Source organism: Rana temporaria, chromosome 10 (assembly GCF_905171775.1).
Source record: "Rana temporaria chromosome 10, aRanTem1.1, whole genome shotgun sequence".
Taxonomy (NCBI): domain Eukaryota; kingdom Metazoa; phylum Chordata; class Amphibia; order Anura; family Ranidae; genus Rana; species Rana temporaria.
Window position 1 is genome coordinate 47,610,603 of NC_053498.1, and position 27,894 is coordinate 47,638,496.

The 27,894-nt window shown below is 45.1% G+C and overlaps 1 protein-coding gene across 2 annotated transcripts; it reads left to right on the plus strand.

Annotated features, from left to right (window-relative positions):
* On the plus strand, positions 1–27,831 carry RPS9 (ribosomal protein S9). Of its 2 annotated transcripts, none has more exons than XM_040327600.1 (4): positions 1–146; positions 235–357; positions 7,302–7,488; positions 27,598–27,831. In XM_040327600.1, exons 1-4 carry the CDS (start codon positions 50–52, stop codon positions 27,773–27,775), a joined length of 585 nt encoding a protein of 194 aa, XP_040183534.1. In that variant the 5' UTR covers positions 1–49; the 3' UTR covers positions 27,776–27,831. The 2 variants fall into 2 exon arrangements, with proteins under 2 accessions (XP_040183534.1, XP_040183535.1); XM_040327601.1 differs by lacking the exon at positions 27,598–27,831 and adding an exon at positions 11,356–11,462.
* Positions 27,832–27,894: the final 63 nt, after the last annotated feature.

Sequence of the window (27,894 nt, forward strand, 5' to 3'; positions counted from 1 at the left end):
TGTCAGGCTTACCTTTTGTGGCTTTATTTTAACAGGTGGATAGCCTAAAATGCCTGTTGCCAGAAGTTGGGTGTGTCGAAAGACCTATGTCACTCCGCGACGTCCTTTTGAAAAGTCGCGGTTGGACCAGGAGTTGAAATTAATTGGTAATATTTAGTCCAAATCCCAATTTTTTTATTTTCTAGATGGTTCTTTTCAACTTGTGTGCTGATATATCGTCTTGTTTGTTTCTAGGTGAATATGGTCTGCGTAACAAGCGCGAGGTTTGGCGGGTGAAGTTCACCCTTGCAAAGATCCGTAAGGCTGCCAGAGAACTGCTTACTCTAGATGAGAAAGATCCTAAACGTTTGTTTGAAGGTTTGTTTGTAGTTCTACTATTCGATGATCCGACTTAAAGGGTCACTAAAATTATTTTTTTTTTTTTTTTATCTAAATGGCTTCCTTTATCTTACTGCAGTCCTGGTTTCATGTCCTCAATGTTCGTTTTTGCTCCGATTTTGCTGTAATTCTGTTCTGGACACTTTCTGGTTGTATGTTTCCTGATAACCATAGTACTGGGCGATTCTAGTTTCATTTTCCAAACCATCACTGCTCTATGGCTCTGTCTAGCACAGAGGCGGGATAACAAGCAAAAATGAAACTAGATGCAAAAACGAAACTAGAGGTACATTATATGATTGATTTTTTTATCTATTTTTAATCAATTTTAAAAGGAATCGGTTAACTTATGTCTCTTTACCATGTAAACAGTCATTTCGGCAAAAAAAAAAATTCCTTTACAACTCCTTTAAATTTTCTTAAATGCTGTGAGTGTAAACATCTTGAGTCATTTGTGCACTCCGGTCTTCTGCTGTCAATTTACTTTACGTCGTGGACTCTTATGCCTCATACACATGGTATGATTCAAATAAACAGTGTATAAATAAAATCCATAAAATATGTTCATCTATGAAATTGAAGATATAGGACCTCCACCGAAGTTTCAGTGTGCAGACACAGAAAAAAAACACGTTATTTGATATGTAATCAATGTAACGATATTTGTTCTGGTAAGCGGATTGTTTGCACGGTGGTGTGGTGTTTGTTCTTTGTCTGCACACTGAAACTTCAGTGGAGGTCCTATATCTTCAATTTCATTGAACATATATTTTATGGACTTTATTTATACAGTGTTTATTTGAATATACACTTTGTGGACTTTTATCACATATATTGTTTGGATTAATTTTCCATCTTATATTGAGCGCTGCACTATTGGATTATAATTTTGTTTGCTTATCTACATACTGCTAGCTTCTTTGTACTACGAGGAATTTTAGCTCTTGAACGCCACCCTTTGGGCTTATTCTGCAAATTTTGTGTTGGAGCATTGATTACAAACATGCGTGTTTGTACTTTCAACTTTTGTGTGAAGGATTTGTGTACTGATCATATGAAAATCTGATGTGTAGCTGTTGTCTGCCAAAAATCTATTGGCCTGTCATCCTTCATGGCTGAAAATTAAATAACAATTGTCTAAAGGAGCAATAAGAATTTAGGACAACAATCGGACCATGTACAAGGTTTAACCACTAGCCGACCAGCCACCGTCATTATACGGCGGCAGGTCGGCTCTCCTGGGCGAAAGGACGTATAGCTACGGGCTATCGTATAGCCGCCACTAGGGGGTGCGCGCCGCCGGAGGCGCGCGCGCTCGCCCCCGACTCCCGTGCGTGTGCCCGGCGGGCACACGCGATCGCTCGTTAGAGCGGGGACCGGGAGCTGTGTGTGTAAACACACAGCTCTCGGTCCTGTCAGCGGGGGAAATGCTGATTTTCTGTTCATACAATGTATGAACAGAAGATCAGTGTTTCCCCTAGTGAGGCCACCCCCCCCCCCCCCCCACAGTAAGAACACACAAGGGACCCCTTCCCCGCCCCCTAGTGTTAACCCCTTCACTGCCGGTGGCATTTTTATAGTAATCTAATGCATTTTTATAGCACTGATCACTATAAAAATGCCAATGGTCCCAAAAATTTGTCAGAAGTGTCCGCCATAATGTCGCAGTAACGAAAAAAAATCGCCGATCACCGCCATTACTAGTAAAAAAAATATATTAAAAATGCCATAAAAATACCCCCTATTTTGTAAACGCTATAACTTTTGCGCAAACCAATCAATAAACGCTTATTGCGATTTTTTTTTTACGAAAAATATGTAGAAGAATACGTATCGGCCTAAACTAAGGAGAAAATTTTTTTTTATATATTTTTGGGGGATATTTATTACAGCAAAATGTAAAAAATATTTTTTTTTTTTCAAAATTGTCGCTCTATTTTTGTTTATGGCGCAAAAAATAAAAACCGCAGAGGTGATCAAATACCACCAAAAGAAAGCTCTATTTGTGGGAAAAAAAGGACGCCAATTTTGTTTGGGAGCCACGTCGCACGACCGCGCAATTGTCAGTTAAAGCGTCGCAGTCCCGAATCGCAAAAAGTGCTCTGGTCTTTGACCAGCAATATGGTCCGGGGGTTAAGTAGTTAAGGAAACGCAGGACATAAGTTTTTTTTTTTTTTTTTTTTTTTTTTTTAACATTGGTTCCTATGGACCATGTTCACATCAATGCCTTTCTGTGCCTCTGCGTTTTTGGAAAGGGTCAGGGAATTTTTAAATGCAAAACACTGCTTTTTTTGGTACAATAGACTTCAAAGATGCTGCAGAACAGCATGTAGTGCTTTTTAGCGGGTCCCACTTCCAGGGCTCTGTGGTGCAGGAAGAAAGTTCCTCTTGGCAATCATCTGGGACATGTCACAGATCCCAGATGATTGCCCAGCTAGTGAGTGCACGGCTTTCGCATGTGCAGTGTGCCCAGCTGTGAAGCCACAGTGATCATGCCGGCGCAGCGAAAGGGAGTGGGGGTGGCACAGGGCATCGTCCGCCCCCCGCGGGTCGCTGGACCTTGGGACAGGTTGGTGTCTGATTAAAAAAAGTGGTTGTAAATTCTCCTAAGGCACTTTCACCTACAGGTAAGCCTAGATTAAGGCTTACCTGTTTGCAATATCTCCTTAAACCTACACGGTTTACGAGATATATGCAGAAAGGAATGCACAGTTGTCTATGGCACATGCACACTGTAGACAACTGCACAGGCGCACTAACCGTGCAGGGCTTGTGTGCTGTAGATGCCGGGAATAATGCCGCAAATCCGCACATGCGTGGGGATCTGCTGGTCCCGCGCACATGTGCGGGAGTGACATCATCGCCGCTCCTGCCAGCCACAATGGCGATAACGGGAAGAAATCTCAGAGGCTACACGGACGGGACCAAGGAGGACTTCTGGGGCTTTGTTCTCAGGTAAGTGACACATAATGAGCTAGTATGCTGTGCATACTAGCTCATTATGCCTTTCTCTTGCAGGGGCTTTTTAGAATAAAAACATTTAAGGGTTTGCTTCCTCTCCAAGTCAGCAGCTGCAGTACTTGTAGCTCAGCAGCTGCAGTACTTGTAGCTGCTGACTTTTATTTTTTTATTATTGGAACTCTGCTTTAATCTGCCCAACAAATCTGTCCAAATAAAGAAAAACGTGTTCAAAAGCACTGCAAAAATGCTCAAAACCAACATGCATGGGTGTGAATGGAGCCTTATCTTTAAACCTCTGGAAGGTTTTACCCCCTTATGACCAGACCTGTTTTTGCTACATGGCACGGCGCTACGCTAACTGACAATTGTGCAATTCTGTACGCAAATTAAATTTGTTTTTTCGCCACAAATGTATCTTTCTTTTGGTGCTATTTAATCACCTCTGCAGGGTTTTTTTTTTACGCTATAAACAGTGACAATTTGGGATTTTTTTTCCTGCTAATACATCCAATAAAAGTTAAAGCGGAGTTCCACGCTCTTTCACAACATAGCTTCATCCCCTGTACGTCTGTCCCCTTATGTTTTGGCATACATAAATTTTTTAAACTCACTGTTATGTTGTATTTCCTTTTTTATTCCCGCCGCGGCGGCAGCTGCCTCGGCGTCACCCACAGACCGCTATGCCTCCTGGGAGAATACATTGCAGAATTGCAGAGGAATCAGCGCGATGGCGGGGGGCGGCACCAGCCCAGCAGCTAAAAACAAACACCACCCAATGGTATGGGATCTGGGTGGGCTGCTACATGTATGTAGCCCCACCCACTTAAGCAGCCCATTCATTGGCTGATTGATATCTGCATGGCCCCCCCACGGGTCCCGCCCACCCCCGACATCACACTGACAGCTGGTCTCTGCATTCAGTTACATATAGTGTAACTGAAGCAGACCAATCAGCTGTGTGAAACTGCCAATCAGTGACACCAGCCAGTACCCGGGAGCACAGCACAGGGATGGTGGGAACCCCTCATAATGAGCACAGCAGGTGTACAGCCCCAGGAAGTCAGCACACTACAGGGATGGTGGGAACCCCTCGTAATGAGCACAGCATGTGTACAGCCCCAGGAAGTTGGCACAGTACAGGGATGGTGAGAACCCCTCATAATGAGCACAGCAGATACTATTCGTCTTTAAGCGTCCATCTTTTTAAAAATTTATCATAACGAATGTTGGTTATTGTTACGAAAAGTGAACGAAAATTCGTATTTCGTACGAATCCGTCAAAATGCGAAAATAACGGCTAATGCAAAACGGAACTAAACATGTCTAGTGTATAGATATAGATATAGATATAGATATAGATATAGATATAGATATAGATATAGATATAGATATAGATATAGATATATATATATATATATATATATATATATATATATATATATATATATATATATATTCTCTGCACATAAACAAATGATTTATATTTACTGGTTCCTGGAGGGAGGAGGAAAGGTTTGCATAGATAAGGGGCAGAAAGTTCCTCTTACCTCTGAAACCTATTGCATTGCTTGTGCAGCACTGAGCATGTGCGAGATCTGCAAGGCTGAAATCCAGGAAGTCATACAGTCTGGCTTCATGATGCCCACAGTCTATTTCTAGATTATAAACTATCTAAATGCTGTAACAACCTAACAAAACGGACCTTAGTTTACAGGCTAACTTTACTAGAATACATTAAGCTTGTGTATTACTGGGGTATTTATATTTAAAACATGAAATTGTGGCCGGAGCTCCACTTTAAAGCGAGTTCACCCTAAAAAAAAAAATTTAACATTAGATTGATGCTCATTTTGTCTAGGGGAATCGGCTAGTTTTTTTAAAAACAAAGCAGTACTTACCGTTTTTAGAGAGCCATCTTTTCCGCCGCGGATATGGGCTGCGGGACTGGGCGTTCCTATCTGATTGACAGTCTTCCGAAAGGCTTCAGACGGTCGCATACATCGCGTCACGAGTAGCCGAACGTCGGTGCGGCTCTATACGGCGCCTGCGCACCGACGTTCGGCTACTTTCGGAAAATCGTTACGCGATGGATGCGACCGTCGGAAGCCTGTCGGAAGACTGTCAATCAAATAGGAACGCCCAGTCCCGCAGCCCATACCCGGAAGCGGCGGAGTAGATTGCTCTAAAATGGTAAGTACTGCTTCGTTTTTAAAAAAACTAGCTGATTCCCATAGACAAAACGAGCATGAATCTAATGTTAAAAATTTACATTTCTGGGTGAACCTCCACTTTAAGTCAGATTTCTTCATTGCCATTCTGCCTCTCATTGGGAACTATCAGCGGGTCCTGGTGGATCCACTGACTGGCTCACACTGTCCAAACACAGTGGGAGCGAGTGTGCTGCAGACCCAGAAGGGCTGAATGACACACAGGTACTTTCTGCTCAAGACATGTACATGGGGTGGTTGGCAAGCAGTTAAGTAGTTCTAGTGGCTGTGAAATGATGTGGTTACATAATTGGTCTCAGCCAAGTTGTTGTAAAGGTGAAAATAGAGATTTTCCTCTCCTGGCTTCTAATGTTGCTCTTAAGCAATTGTAAGAAACATAGAAAAGTGAATACAGACAGTGAAGTCTGCCCTCTTTTTGTTAAAGGAGTTGTAAAGGCAAAAGGTTTGTTTTATCTTGATGCATTCTAAAAAAAACTGTAACCGCCTCCTGAACACATGCCAGAGGTCCCTCTGTCCAGCAATGTTCAAGTGTCTGCAATCCAAGATGCAATCCAAGATTCCCCCTTTCTCATTGGTTGAGACAGCAGCGGTCAGCCAATCAAAGGCGAGGGCTGGGTCGGGGCTCTGTCTGAATGTACAGAGCTATGACTGGATCTAGGCTGCTCTGTGCAGTCAGCAGCTACAAACACCTTAAAAAGGACACTTGCCTGTTCTAGGCGCCTGTGATCTCGACCCCCCCCCCCCCCCCCCCCCCCCCCCCGAGACTGATCGCTCGATAGTGGCAGGTCCCGGTGCTGCCATCCTCACGGAAACGGGGCAGTGGAGCCTTGCGGCTTCACTGCCAGTTTCCAACTGCACATGCGCGAGTCGCCCAGCGCTTTATGAATGGGCGGCTGTTCTCTGGGATACAGTTCAGCGAGCCCCATTCCCCAGAAAACGAGAGGACAAGAATGAAGACCAGCCGCAGACTAGAAAGAGGCAGTTTAGAAAGATCTGCCATTTCTGGTAAGTAAATTTGTTTTTTTCATCTTGGAGCATTTTTTGGTTGTTTGGGGTGGACCTCCGCTTGAAGTGTAGTATTGAGTATGTATTCCATAAGGTTAAAGTGGTTGTAAACCCTAAAAAAAGCCCTGCAACACAAAGGCATAATAAGCTAATATGTATAGCATACTATTTTATGTATTACTTGCCTCAGATCGAAGCCCCCTTCTCCCCCGGCCGCCAACATCTCTCCCGGGGCTTCTGGGTATCGCGGCTCTGGGTAGCTACTGGTAAGTCTTAATATAGGCTTACCTGTAGCATAAAGTGGTTGTAAAGGGTTTACAACCACTGTAAAAACACAAGATGTGAGACAAATCGCGCTTTCACAAATCTGTAAGCCCCTCGCTGCAGCTGTCCTGCCGGCTCGTCTAGCAGTCTGAATGGCTATAAACTAGGATGTCTAGAAGTGACCAGGAAGTCTGTAACTATGCATGGACCGCATGGGTGGAAATTGGGTTACCAGAGGCAGCAGGTCTGGGATTGTGATGACAAGTGCAGGGTACATGCTCAGATCCAACAGCTTTCTATTGGCCAATTTAATAGAAAGGGAGCTGCATTAGGCAGAAGTCATGCATTTTGTTGCTTTACAGGTTCCTGCTCGGTGAGAACTTTAATTGAGGAATGTATATCCTAAACTTGTGTTGACTGTTTCTGCTCTATTCAAGACATTGGCTAAGGATTTTTCATTTTTAGGAAATGCCCTGCTAAGACGACTGGTGCGTATTGGTGTGTTGGATGAGGGAAAGATGAAGCTTGATTACATTCTGGGCTTAAAAATTGAAGATTTCTTGGAAAGGCGTCTCCAAACACAGGTCTTCAAGTTAGGTTTGGCAAAGTCAATTCACCATGCTCGTGTCCTAATCAGACAGAGGCATATCCGGTAAGTGTTTTATTTATTTTATCTTAATTTTTAATTTTTTTAACTAGACCTTTTAAACTGCTAATTTGTAGAATCCATAGTCAAATCTGCCCAAACAGGCAAGTTTGGCATAGTGTCCTTGATGCCCAAGACAAATGGGTGCTCCACCTCATTCTATACAGTCAAGTGACCGCATTATCTCACAGCTGGCAGTATGCACAAACCATAATGTGCCAAAATGTGTAAAAGTGAGGATGATTTAAAAAAAAAAAGCCATGTATATATTGACCTACAAGGCAAGTAACAGAATGAAATCCACATTTAATATGTCAAACTTTTTTTACTAGTGGTTGTAAAGGCTGATGGACACCCTAATGCATTCTATGGTTAAAAACCTTCAGTGGCCACCTCAGCCCCCCAATTAAGCCAGACCTGGGTCTCTCCCTCCTATCGGCTCAGATGCAGGAGAAATAGTCTCCCACTGCAGTCAATCACAGCCAGTAGGGCGGGAGCGTGGCTGAGCCAGTCTCATGGACACCTGAGCTGGCTTGGGAGCAAGCATGTACAAGTGCTCTGGGGGCACTTGGCAAGAAAGGGGGCCCTGAGAAGAGGCTGGGGCACTGCTACGTGCAAAACAATTGCAGAGTGGGCAAGTATAACATGTTTAAAAAAAAATCCTTTACAATTTGAGCTATAAATTCAAGGTACACTTGCACACTGTTAATGCTAAAAGTTGCTTGTTTTGACAAAGTGCACTTGTCCGCTCTGCAACAATAATTGCACAGCTGCCCCTTCACATCTTTGGTCCCCTGACAGCACTGTCTGCTCCTTCCTCTGAGTACACACGAAGCTGGCAGAACTCGGGGTAAGGGTTTAGAGAATATGGGCTTGAACAGGTAGTTTGAGCGGCTTTTGCCATAAAGCCTTAACATTTTTACTTTGCATTCCTTGCATATTAAGGTAAACACATGGGTGTTTTTTTTTGAGCCCTCATTCAATACAGTATTGTGCCTATCTTCAGCGACTCTCCCTTCACTTCCTTGTCTTGCAGGCTTTGTTGCGATATCCACACCACCCTTGTCTTTCAAACGCGACGCCTACTAGAGTCACTTTGAAACAAAAGTGGTGTGGATCTCGTTTGCACTAATAAGCTTGGGGCTCGTCTGGAATATTTCTGTGTAATTGTCATTTTAAAGAGGGAAAATTGCAGAACAAAATATGCACTTATCTGCTGTAACACTATGGTTTTTAAACTAACACTGGCCGAACTAGATTTTGCATTTCCTTAACGGGGTTGTAAAGGTACAATTTTTTTTTTTTTTTTTTTTTTTTCTCCCCTAAATGGCTTCCTTTACCTTAGTGCAGTCTTTTGCTTTTATATGTCTTTATTTTTCTAAGAAATCCTCACTTCCTGTTCTAACTCCACACAGTAATGTGAACAGGAAGTGAGGATTTCTCAGAAGAAATAAGGACATTTATAAGACAAATCGAAGGATGAGGTAAGTGAAGGACTGCACTAAGGTAAAGGAAGCTATTTAAAAAATATTTTTTACCTTTACAACCCCTTTAAGGATTGCAGTGCAATATTTTAAAAAGCCTTGTCCAAAAAAAATGTCTAAGGTTCTATTTCTTCCTTGTTCTGAAATGCTAAAAAATGCTCCACTGCCTGTCCTTGCCTAAAAACGTTACATGAGTTCTCTCGCCAATCGGTGCTATACCAGATATAGCTCTTCTCCCTTCATTCCTCTTCAAACAGCAGACTGAGAGCAGCAGGAGCCAAAGCCTGTTTGTCAAATTCTGTAAGGAGATAATGGGGAGGCATGATCGAGTCCTGCATTGTCCATGTATGCACACGGCCCATAACCCCCTAGCAGCTGGTTTATTGAAGTGACACTTGGATGCAACACAGTGCCATCACAAAGCAGTTCCTTACCTGATCTTCTGATGTCAATCAGAAGATCAGGTAAGGAACTGCTCTGTGCAAAAAAATTGCAGAGCCATTCAGTAGAACATCAAAGTTGTCTTTGAAGTAATGAGAAAATTGCTGAATAAAATTGATATTTGGCAGAATTTAAAAAAAAATAATTGCTTTGGTCAAAGGGTCAACAAATAAGGGAAGTGGTGGTAAAGGGGTTGTAAAAGTGTATATATATATATATATATATATATATATATATATATATATATATATATATATATATATATATATATATATATATATATATATATATATATATATATTTTTCACCTTAATGCATTCTATGCCAGTGTTTCTCAACTCCAGTCCTTAAGGCTCCCCAACAAGTCATGTTTTCAGGATTTCCCTCAGATGAAACTGCTGTGGTAATTACCTAGGCCGGGGATATGCAATTAGCGGACCTCCAGATGTTGCACAACTACAAATCCCATGAGGCATAGCAAGACTCTGACAGCCACAAACATAACACCCAGAGGCAGAAGCATGATGGGACTAGTTTTGCAACAGCTGGAGGTCCGCTAATTGTATATCCCTGACCTAGGCAGTGAAACTGATCAAATCACCTGTGCAAAATAATGGAAAGCCTGAAAACATGACCTGTTGGGGCGCCTTGAGGACTGAAGTTGAGAAACGCTGTTCTATGCATTAAGGTGAAAAAACATCTGTGGATTAGCGCCCCCCCTTTACTTATCTGACCCCTCAGAAGCACACCCGCAAGAACTCTTCACCATGCGAGCTCGCTTGCATTAAGGTGATGAGTTCTTGCGAGGGGGAGCCGAGACAGCTGCTGAGGGACCTCAGAAGACCAGGATCAGGGCCACACTTGGCAAAATGAGCTGTACCGTGGAAGCAAGTAGAACATGTTGTTAAAAAAAAAAAAAATCTTTACATACCCTTTTTTTACCCCCGATACCGGGGAATGGGCGTGCCTATGGAGACGGAGGATGATTGACGGCCGGCTCTGGCGCGTCACGCTTCTCCGGAAATAGCCGGAATAGGCATGGCTCTTCACGGCACCTGCGCATAGCCTGTGCGCAGGCGCCGAGAAGAGCCGAGACCTACTCCGGCTGTCTTCGGGGAGAGTGACGTGCCAGGGCCAGCCGTCAATCATCCTCCCTCTCCCTAGGCACGCCCATTCCCCGCGGGAGCCGAAATCTTTATCGTACAGGTACACAGTGAGTACGGGTGTAAAAAAATCGGGACAGGCATACTGTAGCTCGCGCTACAATGCCTGTCTCGATGGAAAAATGATGCAAGTGAGGGTAAACTACCGCTTTAAAGCTAATCTCAGCCACTATATGGACTAATCTTGTACATCTAGCTATACTCCCTGGGTGACAGTTAATTTTACCCTTTTAAAGTGGGGATTACTTTCTGGTGCATATGTGGAATGACAAGTGCAGCACACGTTAAGGGATGCAGCCAGCATGTGTGCCAGTGATGACCCGATTTCTCTACTCCTGTCACCACCAGCATCTCCTTTACCAAGAGCCAGCTTTCAGGCTGTGTAGACTGAATGGAAGGGCTCTTGGTATATGGTATTGTTGATCAGTTGACACTGATTAAATGTAGAGGTAATGAATATAATTTGTTAAATGTGGAATGTATGTATAAAAAGTAAAACATTTCCATGTAGATTTGAAGAAAAGTAGGCATGTACTGCAGGCCAGTAGGTAACAGGAAGCCCTATTGTGACTTCACAGGGCAGAGCAGTAATCTGAAGGGAGGACAATATGTCCTGCTTGGCCATGCTTTCTGGAGTGAATTGGGTTTTGGGATTTGTATGTGCCTGGAGTCCTTTAATTGTTGGCAATGTCCTTGTATATAGCATGTGAACATACAATCCTATAATTACCAGACCCTTGCTGATGGGTTTTGTCACCTATATTCTATGCTTTGATGTTTTATAGCACATGGACCAGTCTCTTGAAAATGAAGCTTGATTTAGCAAGGTCAATTTGGCTTTACCATACACCTTGTGAACTGCTAACCCTTACCTAAGTTCCACCGGCTGAGTCTTGCACATTAATTGGCGTGAAGCTTTTTTTCAGCAAGGTCAATTTGGCTCTGTCCATACACCTTGTGAAGAACTTTGTTTCAAAGGAGACACTTTTTTCTGCTCCTGATCATTTTTAGAAGGTAATGAGACTAATGGGGTTTCTTAACCACTTGCTTACTGGGCACATAAACCCCCTTCGTTTCCAGGCAAAATTTCAGCTTCCGGCACTGCGTCGCTTTAACTGACATTTGCGCGGTCGTGCGACGTGGCTCCCAAACTTGACGTCCTTTTTTCCCCACAAATAGAGCTTTATTTTGGTGGTATTTGATCACCTCTGCGGTTTTTATTTTTTGCGCTATAAACAAAAAAAGCGACAATTAAAAAAAAAAAAATATATATATACTTTTTTTACTTGTTGCTATAATAAATATCCCAATTTAAAAAAAAAAACTTTTTTTTTCTCAGTTAAGGCGGATACGTATTTTTGTAAATCGAAATAAGCGACATTTGCGCAAAAGTTATAGCGCCTACAAAATAAGGAACAGAATTATGATTTATTTTTACTAGTAATGGCGGCGATCTGCGATTTTTTATTTTTTTATTTTTTTTTATTGTGACTGCGATATTGCGGCGGACGTATCGGACACTTTCGACACAAATTTGGGATCATTCATTTATACAGCGATCAGTGCTATAAAAATGCACTAATTACTGTATAAATGAGACTGGCAGGGAAGGGGTTAACACTAGGGGATGAGGAAGGGGTTAAATGTGTAGCCTGGGTGTGTTCTGTGTGGGGGGAGGGGGGTGACTGGGGGAGGTGACCGATGCTGTCTCTATGTACAAGAGACACAGATCGGTCTCCTCCTCTAACAGCACGTGGAGCTCTGTGTTTACACACAGAGCTCCACGTCCCTGCTGTTACCGGCTGTGTCACCGACTATCGCGTGTACCCGGCTGACATCGCGGCCGCCAGGTACACGCATCGGGTCCCCAGCGATGCGGCGGCACAGTGTTTACCCGCTGCGCGCGTGGGTAATGCTTTTAAAAAGACGTCCAGTTGGCACTTGAGAGCCGCGCTGTTGATGTCTTTTGTCAATAGCGCGGGTCTCAAGTGGTTAAACCCTTTTACTGCCAGAGCTGTCTTTGTACATGTTTAAAAAAAAAATTAGGCCTAAAGATTACACAAAACCCCCAAACATATATTTTCTGTAATGTATAGAGAATAAAATGATGGTAGTTCCAATTTTTTGTCACACGATATTACCACAAAGGTCTAGAAAATGCATACATTTTAGGGCAAACAAATGCAATAAATTACCCATTTTTTTGGTAATAAGAGGTTGTACTAAGTGAAAATGCCCAACATGCCAAACCTTAAAGTTAAAGGTTCACCCTAAAAAGGATATTTTTAAAATTAGAGGTAGCATAGTAAGGGCATATACTTTTGGCAAGGTTTTTTTTTTTTTTCTCTCCGTACTTACCTTTAGATCCTGATGTTGTCCAGGGCTTCCGCGTTCTGATGACTCCGGGACTGGGCGTTCCTATCTCTGGCTCAGGCTTCCAATGCTTGCGGGACTGGGCGTTCCTATCCTTTCGTTGGATGATTGACGGCTTGTGAAACAGGTGACCTGCCGCACAACGCGTCACCAGATTTCCAGATATACCCTAGCTAAGAGTCGGCACTATACGGCGCCTGCGCCCGCCGTGTAGAGCTGACTGCGCAGGTGCCATGTAGTCCCGACTTGCAGCTCAGCTATTTCCCGACATCTGGTGCGACAGGTCACCTGTTTCACAAGCCGTCAATCATCCAACAAAAGGATAGAAACGCCCAGGCCTGCAGTCATCGGAACCCGGAAGCCCTGTAGAAAAACAGATTATAAAGGTATGTACAGAGCAAAAAAAATACGCCAAATGTAAATGCCCTTACTATGCTGGATCTAATGTAAATTTTTTTTTTTTTTATGCGCCTGTGAAATGGTGTCAAACTACAGTATCATGTGTTTTCAATAGGCAACACTTCAAAAGCCCTCTATAGGTATCCATTTAATTTTTATGAGAAGGCTTTGTGTTATATCTGTGCGCAAGCCTGAGAGAGCAATAATTCTAACGTGTCGCAACATGTCGTGTGAGGGAGAGGGCCTCAAATTTATTTTGGGTGGGGTGTAATGTGCCTGTGTAATATTTTTTTGGGGATATGCAGGGTCTAGGACAGGGGTGCCCAACCAGGGGCCACATGTGGCCCGCGGCTTCCAGCTTAGATTGCCAGTCGCTGACCCCTCATCAGTTTTGTGAATAAAGCCAGTGGTAGAGCAAGAAAGTGGCTGCAGAGCTGCACAAGTTGATTCCTGTATAGAGCTGGCTCCTGTCATGGGCAGAGTGATACCAAATGCATTCTGCCTGGGGACAGCAACAGCTGGTGATGCCTGAATTCAAGACTGTTATTAAAGGGAAGCTTATTACTAAAATCTGTCGCCTTCATTGAATCGTAGACTTATTACCTGTGGATTTGGCGCACTTTCAGAACATGCACCACACTTGCAGGAAAAAATGGACATCTATAGCAAAGTTCAGCTAACCCGCAGGAAAGCCACAGGTGCACTGTGCGGCATCCAGGGTGTGGGTAAACCGCAGCACATCAGTGTGAATGCAGCCTTGGGGCCCCTTTCACACGATTGTTCCAGTCCATTCGGACCCTACATTCACCTCTATGGAGCTGCAGATGTAAACAGACTTGTCTTGATTACAACTGCCTACCTTCAATCTGATCTGCTAATAAAACAGAAGGGGATCCGTCCCCTTTCATCTGGGAGGATGAGGTCCTGTAGAGTGGGCTTTGCTCTGCATATGCAGAGTGGACACAGACCAGTCATCCGCCCACTCTGCTCATTGTGGCCTGCGACCGGTTAACAAGTCGCTTAAGTGGCCCTCAGTCTTCAAAAGGTTGGGCACCCCTGGTCTAGGATATGCATGTCTCTCCTGTGCTCCACCAAATGTTTTGCAATGCATTGCAAAACATTATTTCCCAGCTGAGTTAGCTGGGGACGCGTAGAAGGAACGTCGGATGTCGCTTTCCGGGTCAAAGGAGGGCTGATGTGTGGCTTGTCCCTTTCAGCTGCCAGCACTCGCCATGGATCTCCTGGACTTGCAGATGGACAAGCAGAGCCCGGTAGTACAGTGGCAGTACCGAGGGGCGTAAGCAGTTGGGCTGCAGTGCCGCTGCACAAATGCTCTCAGCTGAAAGGCAAAAGTCTGCCTATCGGTTTCACACACAAGTCCAGTGGCTGCAGTCACCAGATTGTGTGCAATACCCTTGCTGTCAGGTCTGTATGGAACTGGCAGCAAAAGGGTTAAAGGATGAACTTACACTAACCTTTAGTAAGCCGAAGTACTTGCACACGGGCATTTAACCGATGGGTGCCAAAGCCATTTCTGACACGCCTCATGCATGGAAAATCTGCCTTTTTCTCTTCCGTTCATGGATGGACACAGCAGCCTTTGACTTTAGGGTTATATCCGCTTCCTTCCAGGAGAGTTAGGCAGAACAAAAGCACTTTAAGTGTTAACACTTTCCTCAGTGCAGCTCCTCCCAGGGGGCGTGGTTCCCCGGGTATAACCCACACCCTGCTCTAGCAGCTCCAGATTTTTTTCTGCCTGACAGAGGTCAGGCACTCTGGAGTCCTGTACTCTGGAGATTTTTTTCTTGCGATTTTTCTTTCTTCTTTTTTTTTTTTTTTTTGTTACTGCATTTTTGAATCCTGTGATTCTTCTATCAACAGCCGACTGGGTGACAGGCTGGGTATTAGACTCTTGTAGTCCCCCCCCATGTTCGGCTATCGAGCGTGTGCCGGCCCTCAGCTCTGGGTTGTCCACGACAGGCCCCATTGCTCCAGGGGTGGCCCGGGGAACTTCTTGTTCCAGGGCACACATATGACCAGCCTTTATGGCTTTGTCAGTGTGTCTGGCCGACAGCCATGCCGTTCTATGCGGACGTTGGTTTTGTCCGGGATACCACCAGCCGGTGATCGCAGGGCGTGCAAGTAGTGGCCTCTTGCTCAGGTAAGGTGGTATGGCTGGAACTTTCCCCTGGGAGGCGACTGAGGGTTTACCCTGCTTTCCTCTCTCCCTTTTTTCCTCTCCCTCCTTCCCAGTTTCTGGGTGACGGCCGTGAGGTGGGGTCCGCTTGGGGGGGCTCAGTTTGACCCAGGGGCTGCGACTGCTGTGGGTGCTGTTTTTATGCCTCTGTGCTGCCATGTGGGGGTCCCGTGGGCCTATGTATTGCTGTGTCACTGGGGCTTTACTGTACCTTTAAAAAAAAAAAAAAAAAAAAAAAACTTGGTTTTCGGGCGCCATTTTGCCGCTGGCGGCTGTATTATATGGCGCAGTAGTAATTGCGGCGGCCATTTTCTCAGAGCCCGCAGGCTGTTTTTTTGCAAGTCGGCGGCCATCTTGGTACAGCTCTTGGCCTCTTGTGCCTAGGATGGCGACGCTGATGGCTCATGCACATTTTCCTATTGATGGTGTGGCACAGGCAGCGTTTTTGGCTCTCTGCAGCGGCGGTGTGGTCGGACAGTGAGTCCTCCGGGGGGGGGGGGGGTGTTTCCCTGCTCTGTGGCGGCTGGGGATGTCCTGTGGAGCCTGGCAGTACTAGGGTGGCTGTTGCAGTGATTCTCACTGACATGCTGGATGTTAACCCTTAGTGTCCCTATTCCTGTGGCCTCCAGGGATGCTGTGATGGCAGTCCCAGAGGCGTTTGGGTCAGGATGGAAGTGATGGGGGAATATGGGGGGTTGCAAAGCGTCCCCCCCTCTGCCTCCCTCTGGGATTTTTTTTTTTTCTGACAAGGAATCAGGCCTCGCTGTGGCGTCCGGCTCTGGTTCCGTTTCTTTGTCAGTTACTGCTGGCCAAAGTCCACACGGACTGTGAGGATGGCCCTGTTTCAGGGTCAGCACATGATTGTGCTTTTGTTGGGGCTCTTGACACTGCGGTGTGTTACTCAAGCTATTGAGGATTCGGCGGAGGCATCAGAGGTGTCGGTACCTTTTGGGTTCAGGAAGCCGCCCCTGAGTAAGTGTTTGCCTTGTGTTCCATGTCTGGAAAATGTTGTGCAGGGAATGGGATCGGTCGCAGGAAATTTTTGCATACTTTGCGGTCCGTTCCCCCTTTTTTGAGGAGGATTTCCTGTTACAGGGTGTCTTCCCCCCCCCCCCCCCCCCGTGTCCAGGCTGGGTAGCTTGTTTTGGAACAAGGCTGCCACATTGCCTGTGGAAGGGGCTCCGCAGATAGGGGAGCTGTGGTCGCTCCATATTCACAGCAGGGGGGGGGGGGGTGAGACCGGTTTTGGCCGGGTCTCTGGTGTCGCAGACATTTACCGGATGGGCTGAGTCCCTGGTGCGGGAGCTAGAGGCACAGAATGCTTAGGAGACCTGCGTGGACCTGACCGACCAGTTGGTACCGGTCTGATATTTGTCTGTCGGCCCTTGATAGGCTCCCCTTGCTCTCCAGGGCCTCCGCGGTGATACTGCCCTGCCTTGTATGGCTAGAGGTCTGCGGACGGTCCTCTCAGTAGTCCCTGGTGGAATTACCCTGTGAGGGTGAATGACTTTTTGGGGTGTCCCTGTATGTCATAAAAGATGCCACAGGCGGTGTGAGCACTCTGCTCCCGCAATCTGGGAAGGGTAAGGTGCCTCGCTGTAGGCAAGGGCCCTCATTTACTATCCCTAAGCGGTTTTGTTTTCGCCCGCCAAGTGCAGGAGGAAAACATTTTCAGGGGGCTAAGACGTCTACTGAAGGACACAGGCGCCCCTGGTACCGCAAGCCCAACGAGCCTGCGGACAAGCCTGCTTCCGCATGAAGGTTTGCCCCCGCTCAAATCTCGGGTGGGGGACACGCTCTGCGTCTCGGAGGTCTCTTCTTTCCGACCGTTGGGTCTGCAAAGTATTTAGAAAGGTTTATTGTTTCAGAAGAAATGGACTTTCTAGGCACCAGTGGTTAACACAGAATAGTTATTTATTGATACAATCCCAAACATATGGGTTATTGAACCAACATCACAGTACATATTTTTAAAAATACATTTAAAAAAACACATGGATATTCATAGAATATTTCTATGATACTAAGACAATGAGAATAGATTTACTAAAACCAATAGAGGTCCACTAAGGACAGCAACGTGAGTTGATGACCAATGTAATTGTTAGACGTATTTTTGCATGAGCTCTACATGTTTCGCAGTTGAGTGCTTCTTCAGGAGCTATAGATTTTCTATGAAGGAAAAGATAGTAGACTATTATTGGTTTCCAATTCAGTATATTGTTAGGCATTTGTAGGTAACAAAAAATTATATCCAGTGTGCAGTAACGCACTATAACAAAAGAACATGCATCAATGACCAGGGTTGCCATAGCGCCACCAAGGGGACGGCACGAAAAGGGACCACATGCAGGAAGTGTAGGGACATACCACGTAATCTTCATACTGATAGAAAAGGTGGATCCATATAAAGGACTGAGACCACCATTACAGACGTGTTCTAAATTACTAGAGGTGCCATATAGTAAAAAAAAGGAAGATAACCGTAGCAATGAGAACAGGAATAGAGGTTACGCTAACACCCATAAACACTGATACGTGGTAGGAAGGCTTGTGTATAGAAACAGCATAACAGATGGCCAGGGCCAAAGAAAGATAAAATAGATTAAACCTACCATCCACAGTGATGGATGGGGTTAAATTTTAGATTTTAATTACGTAGACTGGATCAGGAGGTAGAATGTCCAGGCATCAAGGACGGTTTGAGTAGATGAGTCTAGTGAGGCCAATAAAACAATACTAGTAAGGGCTTCATATAGAGAGTTTTTCCAATCAGGGTAAAGGGAGAAGTAATAAGGCAAGTGAATATCATAGTGGAAAAATACATACCCAAATATATGCTGCAGCAGACACTAAGCTGGTCAAATTTGTAGGCATGTGATAGGTTGCAGGTGTAACCTGCATGCATAAAGGTGAGGAACGAGTCCCATAAGAGTAGGGAATAAAATTCCTTACAGGGAGAGACCAGAGATGCTGCGGTAAAACAGGAGGGTATCTAGTCAGAAAAAGTAGATGAGCATGTATTAAATGTAAATTTACTGCCTGTTTAGGAAACATAGATAGCATAAGGGTAAGTGGGGAGAGACCATCAGTGTACTTGCCAATAACCAGCCGTCATGCTGTTTAACAGGCCCTTAGCGTTGGGGAGGTAGCCTCTAAATGTTTGGACTGTCTGTCCCATTAAATATGCATGCCTCCGATCACGTGTGCGGATGGGACTTCCGCATCATGTGACCCGGCCGGGATCCCCGCGGACCAATCACCCTGCTTCGGGGTACAAGATTGAGTTTTTCTCTTGTCCACCAAACAGATTTTTTCCTCCACCCTCCGGTTTCTTCTGGATAGCCTGAAGGATCTGTCAGGTGCTGTCCAGGATCTTCTGGTCAGGGGAGTGATCGTGCCAGTTCCTCGATGGAACGGTTTCAGGGGTTTTACTCCAATCTGTTTGTAGTCCCCAAGAAGAAAGGGGTCCGTCCAATCCTGGACCTCAAGGCCCTCAATTGTTTTGTCAAGGTGCTTGGCATCGGCACCACGGGTTTTCACCAAGGTGCTCGCCCCGATACTAGCCCTGCTGAGCGAGGGACCTTCTCCTGCAAGCTTCTTCAGGCTCGGAATTAGAAAAGGACGTGTCTAAGTACCTACCCCCACATGGACCCGAGCTTTAATCCGTGCCTCTTTATATTCATATATAAATCCCAACCCTGTAAAGCAGGGATAAGCAATTAGCGGACCTCCAGATGTTGCCAAACTACAAGTCCCATGAGGCATAGCGAGACTCTGACAGCATCAAGCATGACTCCCAGAGGCAGAGGCATGATGGGACTTGTAGTTTGGCAACAGCTGGAGGTCCGCTAATTGCTTATCCCTGCTGTAAAGTGTCGAGTGCCTGTGAGTTAAATCTAAAAAAAAGAGGGGGGGGGAAGATAAAACCTTTAACTGCCTATAGACCCCTATACTATCCATCAGTCTTCCTTCCTCTCTCTTTCCCCCTCTCCCCCTCCCTCCAACATATTATGCATCAATAGATCTCTAGTTAAAGAAGCAGAATGAGGCCAATCCCAAACCTAGATAAGAGGAAAGGAGGAAGAAGAAACTGCAAAGTAGAATAGGAGCCCAAGAACCTTGAGTCACTCTCAAGCTAAACTTAAGGGTGGATGAGACAGTTTTTTTTTTTTTTTAAATGGGGTAGGGTAATATATGTATTGTAAGGTTTATATTTATGTGAATTATGTTTTTGTAATGATGCTGAACTGAAAATCAATAAGAGAATTATAAAAAGACATGTCTGTCACATGTCAGACTCTCCAAGAGTTCGGCTGGCTTCTGAATGTCAATATACTGGAGCTCCAAGGGATCAAGCTGTGCCTTGCCAGGTGGTCCCTGGATCTGCAGGGCCCACCGGTCAGGATCCAGTCTGATAATGCCACGGCCGTGGCATACGTCATTCATCAGTTCAGCTGCAGCGACTGAGGTCGCGCACACCTTGGGTGGGCCGAAAAAGGTCCGTTCCGGCTCTATCAGCCGTGTACATTCCGGGAGTACAGAATTGACTAGCCGATTACCTAAGTCGCCAAACTCTGGACCAAGGGGAGTGGTCGCTCCACCCGGAGGTGTTTCAGAGTCTGTGCCGAAAGTGGGGTACTCCAGACGTGGACCTTCTAGCGTCCCGTCTCAATCGAAAAGGTGCCACGGTTCGTGGCCAAGTCGGAGGACCTGTGGGCAGATGCGTTGGTGGCACCTTGGAGTCGCTATCGCCTAATTTACACCTTCCCTCCTCTGAAGCTTCTTCCTCGCCTGCTGCACAGAATGGAATCCGAAGGGATTCCAACAATCCTGATCGCCCCAGACTGGCAGCACCGCGTCTGGTGGCGGACGCTCCCTGGCGTCTACCCCTGAGAGAAGATCTTCTGTCGCAGGGTCCGATCTTCCACCCTGTTTTACGGTCGCTGGCTTTAACGGCGTGGCTGTTGAGCCAGGTACTGAAGGACTATCAGGCTCGGTGGTCTCTGCCATGCTGCGTGCACGGAAGGCTACTCCAAGTAGGATTTGCCATCATACGTGGAGGGCCTACATCTCTATGTGAGGAGATGGAGTGACACTCTCGTACTTGCGTGGTGTCCCGGGTTCTGCTGTTTTTACGGTCAGGGAGTGGATCAGGCTCTCGCCTTGAGTACAATTTAAGAGTCAGATTTCGCATCTCATTTTTTTTTTTTTTAAGGCCATTATCCGATTAGTTGATTAATCGAAACAATAATCGGCCAACTAATCGATTATGAAAATAATCGTTAGTTGCAGCCCTAGTCTGTACTGGCGGCCTTGTCCTGCAAGGCTCCCTACTTGGTCATCCATAAGGATAAGGTGGTGCTGCGTAAGCAGCCTTTTTTTCTCCCAAAGGTCGTTTCGGTCTTTCACATTAATAAGGACATTATGTTGCCATCTTCATGTCCTCAGCCGTAGAACCCGGAGGAGCTCTCTTTACATTCCCTGGATGTGGTTCGGGCCCTTGTGCTTTTCGGCTACGGCTCCGTTCCGGAAGTCAAGCTCACTGTTCGTGTCGGTGGCTGGTCCGAAGTAAGGTCTGGCAGTCCCGACAGGTTGTGCTTCAGGCCTATGCCCCGAAGGGGCGGGCGCCTCCCTTTCGGGTTACAGCGCATTCGACCAGGGCGATCGTTGCCTCTTGGGCTTTCCGGCATCAAGCCTCTGTACTACAAGTGTGTGTGTGGCAGCGACCTGGTCGTCAGTCCACACGTTTTCAAGATTTCACAAGGTTGATGTGAGTATCTTCTGATTGGTGTTGCAGGCGGCAGTTTAAGGTTGGAGTTCCTCCGTTGAGTAACTCCGGTTTTGTTAGGGGTGTAAGCTTGATTGCTGTGTTTTTCCCACCCCTCGACATTTTTGACACTGCTTGGGGACGTCCCTAAGGTCAAAGGCTGCTGTGTCGTCCATGAACAGAAGAGAAAATAGGATTTTTGTACTCGCCGTAAAATCCAATTCTCTGAGTTCATGGACGGACACAGCACCCACCCCTCCTTTGGTTTGTACTGCTTGTTACGAACTGGAGCTGCTAGAGCAGGGTGTGGGTTATACTTGGGGAACCACGCCCCCTGGGAGGAGCTGCACTGAGGAAAGTGTTAACACTTAAAGTGCTTTTGTTCTGCCTAAGGCTTTTTTTTCACACCTAGGCGTATATACGCCTGAAGCGCGACGCCGCAGCAGCCCCTAAGATGCTGGAGGGATGATTTTACATTGCCCTCTATGGAGATGGTTCACATCTCCACGCCGTACGCCTGCCGCCTGAAAACAAGTCCCGGACCTTTTTTTCAGGCGGCGTTCGGCATAGGAGATGTGGACCTGGGGGTAAGCTGCATTCACAATCGCAGCGTTTTGTCGCCGCAAATCGGGGTACAAAGCGCTGCAATTCGCGGGACAAAACGCCGCGATTAGGTACGCCAAGGTGTGAATGCAGCCTAACTCTCCTGGAAGGAAGCGGATATAACCCTAAGGTCAAAGGCTGCTGTTTTTACGGTGAGTACAAAAATCCTATTTTTTTTGCTAGAGAATTAGAACCTTTAAGCAGAAGTCCTAGAGCAGGGGTGTCAAACTGGCAGCCCTCCAGCTGTTGCAAAACTACAAGTCCCATGAGGCATTGCAAGGCTAACAGTTACAAGCATGACTCTCACCGGCAGAGGCATGATGGGACTTGTAGTTTCGGAACAGCTGGAGGGCCGCCAGTTTGACACCCCTGCCCTAGAGAATAAAACGGTGGATGTTGCAATTCTTTTCATACAATATTTGCGTGGCAGTTTTTCAAATACAATTTTTTTTTTTTTAAATACGTTCATGCACAAAAACATTTGGTAAAATGTTACACCGAATGCCTATGGAATAGTGACGCACTACAGTACTTGACAAATCTACATGGGTGACACTTTTAAAAAAGCCAGAGGGTACAGTTCAGAATTACAGGAGCTCTGGTGCTCTTCCTATGTTTGCAGCAGTACCTTGCATGTGGTTACGATCAACATTCACATATGCTCATGGGACCTATGTATGCGTTGGCAAATAAGGCACAGGTGCTTTTACTTTTCTCTGATCATCCATGGATGGACACGGCTCCTTAAATCTTGACAAGTGGGTTATGTTCCTGTTCAGAGTCCTCTCCTGTGAATAGGAACATGACCCACTTGTCAAGATTTAACCACTTAACCCCCGGACCATATTGCTGGTCAAAGACCAGAGCACTTTTTGCGATTCAGGACTGCGACGCTTTAACTGACAATTGCGCGGTCGTGCGACGTGGCTCCCAAACAAAATTGCCGTCCTTTTTTTCCCACAAATAGAGCTTTCTTTTGGTGGTATTTGATCACCTCTGCGGTTTTTATTTTTTGCGCTATAAACAAAAATAGAGCGACAATTTTGAAAAAAATTAATATTTTTTACTTTTTGCTATAATAAATATCCCCCAAAAATATATAAACCTTTTTTTTTCCTTAGTTTAGGCCGATACGTATTCTTCATATTTTTCGTAAAAAAAAATCGCAATAAGCGTTTATTGATTGGTTTGCGCAAAAGTTATAGCGTTTACAAAATAGGGGGTATTTTTATGGCATTTTTATTAATATATTTTTTTTACTAGTAATGGCGGCGATCAGCGATTTTTCTTTTTTATTATTTTTTTTTGTACTGCGACATTATGGCGGACACTTTTGACACATTTTTGGGACCATTGGCATTTTTATAGCGATCAGTGCTATAAAAATGCATTGGATTACTATAAAAATGCCACTGGCAGTGAAGGGGTTAAGTGTGTCCCTGTGTGTTATCTTACTGTGGGGGGGGGGGGGGGGCCTCACTAGGGGGAACACTGATCCTCTGTTCATACATTGTATGAACAGAAGATCAGCATTTCCCCTGCTGACAGGATCGAGAGCTGTGTGTTTACACACACAGCTCCCGGTCCCCGCTCTGTAACGAGCGATCGCGTTAATAAAAATACAACTTTTGCTTTTGCATAGGATGAACATCCCTTTTTGATGGCGGTGACGGGTACTCTTAAGCCCCAGATACCTCCTGCCCTTAAAGCATCTGATCAGATGCTGGTAATGGGCTTTATTGGAGCATTCCTCACTCAGTTCTGCCAGCTGATCATTGATATAAGTCCCAGGTGAAACAGGAGGAACGGCTTTCGTTGCATGGAAAGTGATCCAGTGGCTATATTGTCCCGGATTACTTAAAACAATTGCACATTGCTGGCTAAAAAGGATACTAGGTCATAACTGCAACTGTATAACCACTAAAAACTGATGTATGGGTACATCCTAAGGGGCAGAAAATGGTCAAACCTAATGTAAAATTTAGTGATTTAGTGATAAAAGTCCAGGCTACACCTAAATTTTCCCCAAAGGTGAAATTGTTGGGAATAGCCCATTCATTCCTTATGTATACAAACTGTAGAGCATAGGTGTCCGGCCCTCCAGGCTATTTCATGTGGCCCTCACACAGCTGCAGGAGAGCTCCAGTCCTTCTCGTCCTACTCCCGACCCTTACTGTCTGCTTTCAAGAAATGCATCCAGCTTCTTCCCAGCAGCATAAGGAGAGGGGGGGTGCACTGTGATGTAAGGGAGAGTGGGGGACTCCACTTCTGATGGTGGGGTGGCTCTTGACATCTAATGTAAAGGGGAGGGAATGCGCTAGACATCTAATCTTACAGATACAACCGGCCCTTTTAAGGGCAATCACAATGCTAATGCGGCCCACCATGAAATTTGAGTTCGACACCCCTGCTGTAGAGGCTATTCTAGAAGATATAGAAGGTGTCTTCCATCAAAGCCATAATGCACAGGCATATATTGCAATTTTTATACAGTGCAGCCTAAAAGTATTCACAGCGCTTTACTTTCCCACATTTTGTTACAGCCTTATTCCAAAATCTATTAATGTCTTCCATACCGCCTATTCTGGCACCTCCATGTAAAAATCATAATTTTTTTGCTAGAGAATTACTTGGAACCCTCAAACATTATAAATGTTTTAGCACACACCCTAGGGAAAAAAATGGCAGTCATTGCAACTTTTTATTGCACGATATTTGTTTTCATAAAATAAAACGGTAAAGTTGGCCCAATTTTTTTTTTTTTGTTTTTTTTGTGTGAAAGATGTTACGACAAGTAGATGCCTAAAATGTCAAGCTTTAAAATTGCGCACTTTAATGGAATGGGGCTAAAATTCAGTACTTAAAAAAAATCTCCATAGTCAACGCTTTTTTTCAGGTTACCAGTTTGGAGATGGATATCTGATGCCTGTAGAATTGTTGTGCACGCTCTAATACACGTGGCGATACCTCACATGTGTGGTTTGAACAATGTTCAAACCACACACACACTTGCGTGCGTGTTTGCTTCTTAGCGTGAGCTACTGGGGACAGGGGCATCTTAAAAAATAAACACTTTTTTTAAACTTTTATTCCTATTCCCTTGTAATAGGAATTGTTAGGGACAGGTCCTCTTTTTGGAGAGATGGACGGTCAAAACCCCCCCATCTCAAGCTGGAAAGCATGAGATCGGTAAAATTCACCAATCTCATGCTGACGGCTGCAGCTTGGTTTACTTAAGGGAACGTCACGCCTAGGCCATAGAGATGACTTGTGACCATATGGTCAGTGGAAATCTCTATCGTTGTGAACTAGTGCCGGACGATTCTTTCTCCGGGCCCCCGATGGCACGAGAGCTCAGAAGCATCGGGGGGGGGGCATCTCCCCTCCTGCCGCTCATAAAAACGATCAAGCGGCAGAACTGCCCATATGATCATTATCGTGCACAGAGTTACCGGCTAAAAAGATGGATATCTGTTGCCTGTATCAGATATTACACCCCCCCAAAAGTCCACCAGGGCATCGGCAGTAGGGAAGTGGTTAAATTCATTATTTTTCTCAAATACCCCATCACAAAGTTTGTTAAAATTATTAAAAATGGAAATTCTCATGTACATAAGTATTTACAGCCTTTCCATGACACAAAATTGAGCTGAGGTGCATCCTGTTTCCACTGATCATTCTTGATGATTCTACAACTTGGGAGTCCACCTGTGGGTTAATTCAGTTGATTAAACATGATTTGGAAAGGCACACAGCTGTCTATAGGCCCCACAGTCAACAGTGCATGTTGGAGCACAAACCATGCCACGAAGTCTAAGGAATTGTCTAACGCCATAACAGGATTGTATGGAGGCACATGTGGGGAAGGACACAGAAAAGCATTGAAGGTCCCACTGAGCACAGTGGCTTCCATCAGTAAATGAAATGAGTTTGGAACCACAAGGACTTCTAGAGTGGGCCACTTGGCCCAAATGAGTGATCGAGGGAGAAGGGCCTTGGTCAGGGAGGTGACAGAGCTCCTTTCAGAACAATCATCTCTGCAGCACTCCCACCAATCAGGCCTGTATAATAGAGTGGCCAGGCTGAAGCCACTCCTCAGTAAAAGACACTTGACAGCCTGTAAAGAAAATTTGGAGACAACTGCGCTAAGGTGAATCAAAATCGGATTAATAAGCGGCAATTAATTTGTGTATAAACAAAATAGTAATGGATAAAGGAGGATAATTGCGCTAAACCAAATCATAAAATTATATCAAACAAACAATTTAGGCATCTGCCCAAGTGCATGTGCTAAACATCTAAATTAACACTCTAAGATATAAACAATTATGTAAATCGCATAGAGTCAGGGGGCCCAAAGCCACCTAGCCCTACTAGGAAGTAGTATGTGAAAAACCCAGTGATAAATGCCACAAGTTACTGTGCAACAAAACACCACGGCCACAATAGTACTAATAAAAATAAACCACTGAAGTGGTAAGTGAAGTCCAAAACGAATAAATGAAAAATAAGTGGTAAGTCCAAATAGCAGAGAAGACACCCGTGTAAACTGCAGAAATGATGTTAGGCACCAGACGTGAATCCACCACCAATCATGCAGCTGCTTACCAGAAATCAAGGTCCTGCCGGACCACTATCGGCATATCTCTCAACCATAGATTTTAGATCAGCAGTGAATCCTCCACTGGCGCTAGAACCATGCCAGGCTCAACGATGGGTATAAAAGACAAAACAGAGCTCCACATAGCATAAAATCCAGGTGATTTATTTAAAACCAAAAATGTAACAGGTATACAACTCACATTTAGGTTGATAAAAACAGCATTTGGCCTGTAACGCCGGCCGGACGTATCCAGGAACAAAGCCACTCGTATGGAGTAATGAGGTGGATGGCATCCGCACGTCACTCGCTCCACCCGACACGTTTCGTGAAAGAATCACTTCGTCTCGGGGCACTTGACAGCCTGCCTGGTGTTTGCCAAAGGGCACCTGAAGGACATGTGCCATGAGAAAAAATTCTCTGTCTGATGAAACAAAGATTCAACTCTTTGGCCTTAATGGCAAGTGTCATATCTGGAGATAACCAGGCACTGCTCATCACCTGGCCCATACCATCCCTACAGTGAAGCATGGTCGTGGCAGCATCATGCTGTGTGGATAGGTTTTTCAGTGGCAGGAACTGGGAGACTATCCAGCGCACTCTGGAGCTCAAACTGAGGCAAAGGTTTGTCTTCTGACAGAACCCTAAGCCCACAGCCAAGATGACAAAGGATGAGGCCCCATTGGGGGATGAGGACTGAGGGGTCCGAGCCATTAGAGGAACCTTTTTGGCTATGGGACAACTCTGAACGACCTTGTGTGGCCCAGACTAACCCGATTGAACATTGGATAGATCTGAAAATGGCTGTGCAGACTTGTCCCATTCAACCTAATTGAGCTTGAGAGGTCCTGCAAAGAATGGGAGAAAGTGCCCAAAAATAGGTGTGCCAAGCTTGTAGCATCATACTCAGACTTGAGGCTATAATTGGCGCCAAAGCTTAATACATGTGTTTTATATAAAAAAAATGCAGTTTTCAAACATGTCATTATGCAGTATTTGTAGAATTTTGAGGTAAATAACTACCTTTTAATAAACCTAACTGGATCATGGACTATTTTGTGCTAAATTTTCGTTTATTTTTGTAGTGTTCGCAAGCAAGTAGTGAACATCCCATCGTTCATCGTGCGGCTGGATTCTCAGAAGCATATAGACTTCTCCCTACGTTCACCTTACGGTGGTGGACGTCCTGGCCGTGTGAAGAGAAAGAATGCCAAGAAAGGACAGGGAGGTGCTGGCGGAGGAGATGATGAGGAAGAAGATTAAACTTTGGCAATCCCTTTCATCTCGCTGAAAACCTTAATAAAACAGTTTTGAGTTAACAAGTGTCCAGTGATTTTATAGTTGCATAAAAAATAGGTAATGCTTCATAGAAATATTTCTTT

Coding starts and splice junctions, on each gene's coding strand:
- RPS9 (XM_040327600.1), top strand. CDS start 50: ATGCCTGTTGCCAGAAGTTGGGTGTGTCGAAAGACCTATGTCACTCCG. Junction 358..7,301: donor TCCTAAACGTTTGTTTGAAG/GTTTGTTTGTAG, acceptor TTTCATTTTTAG/GAAATGCCCTGCTAAGACGA. Junction 7,489..27,597: donor ATCAGACAGAGGCATATCCG/GTAAGTGTTTTA, acceptor TTATTTTTGTAG/TGTTCGCAAGCAAGTAGTGA.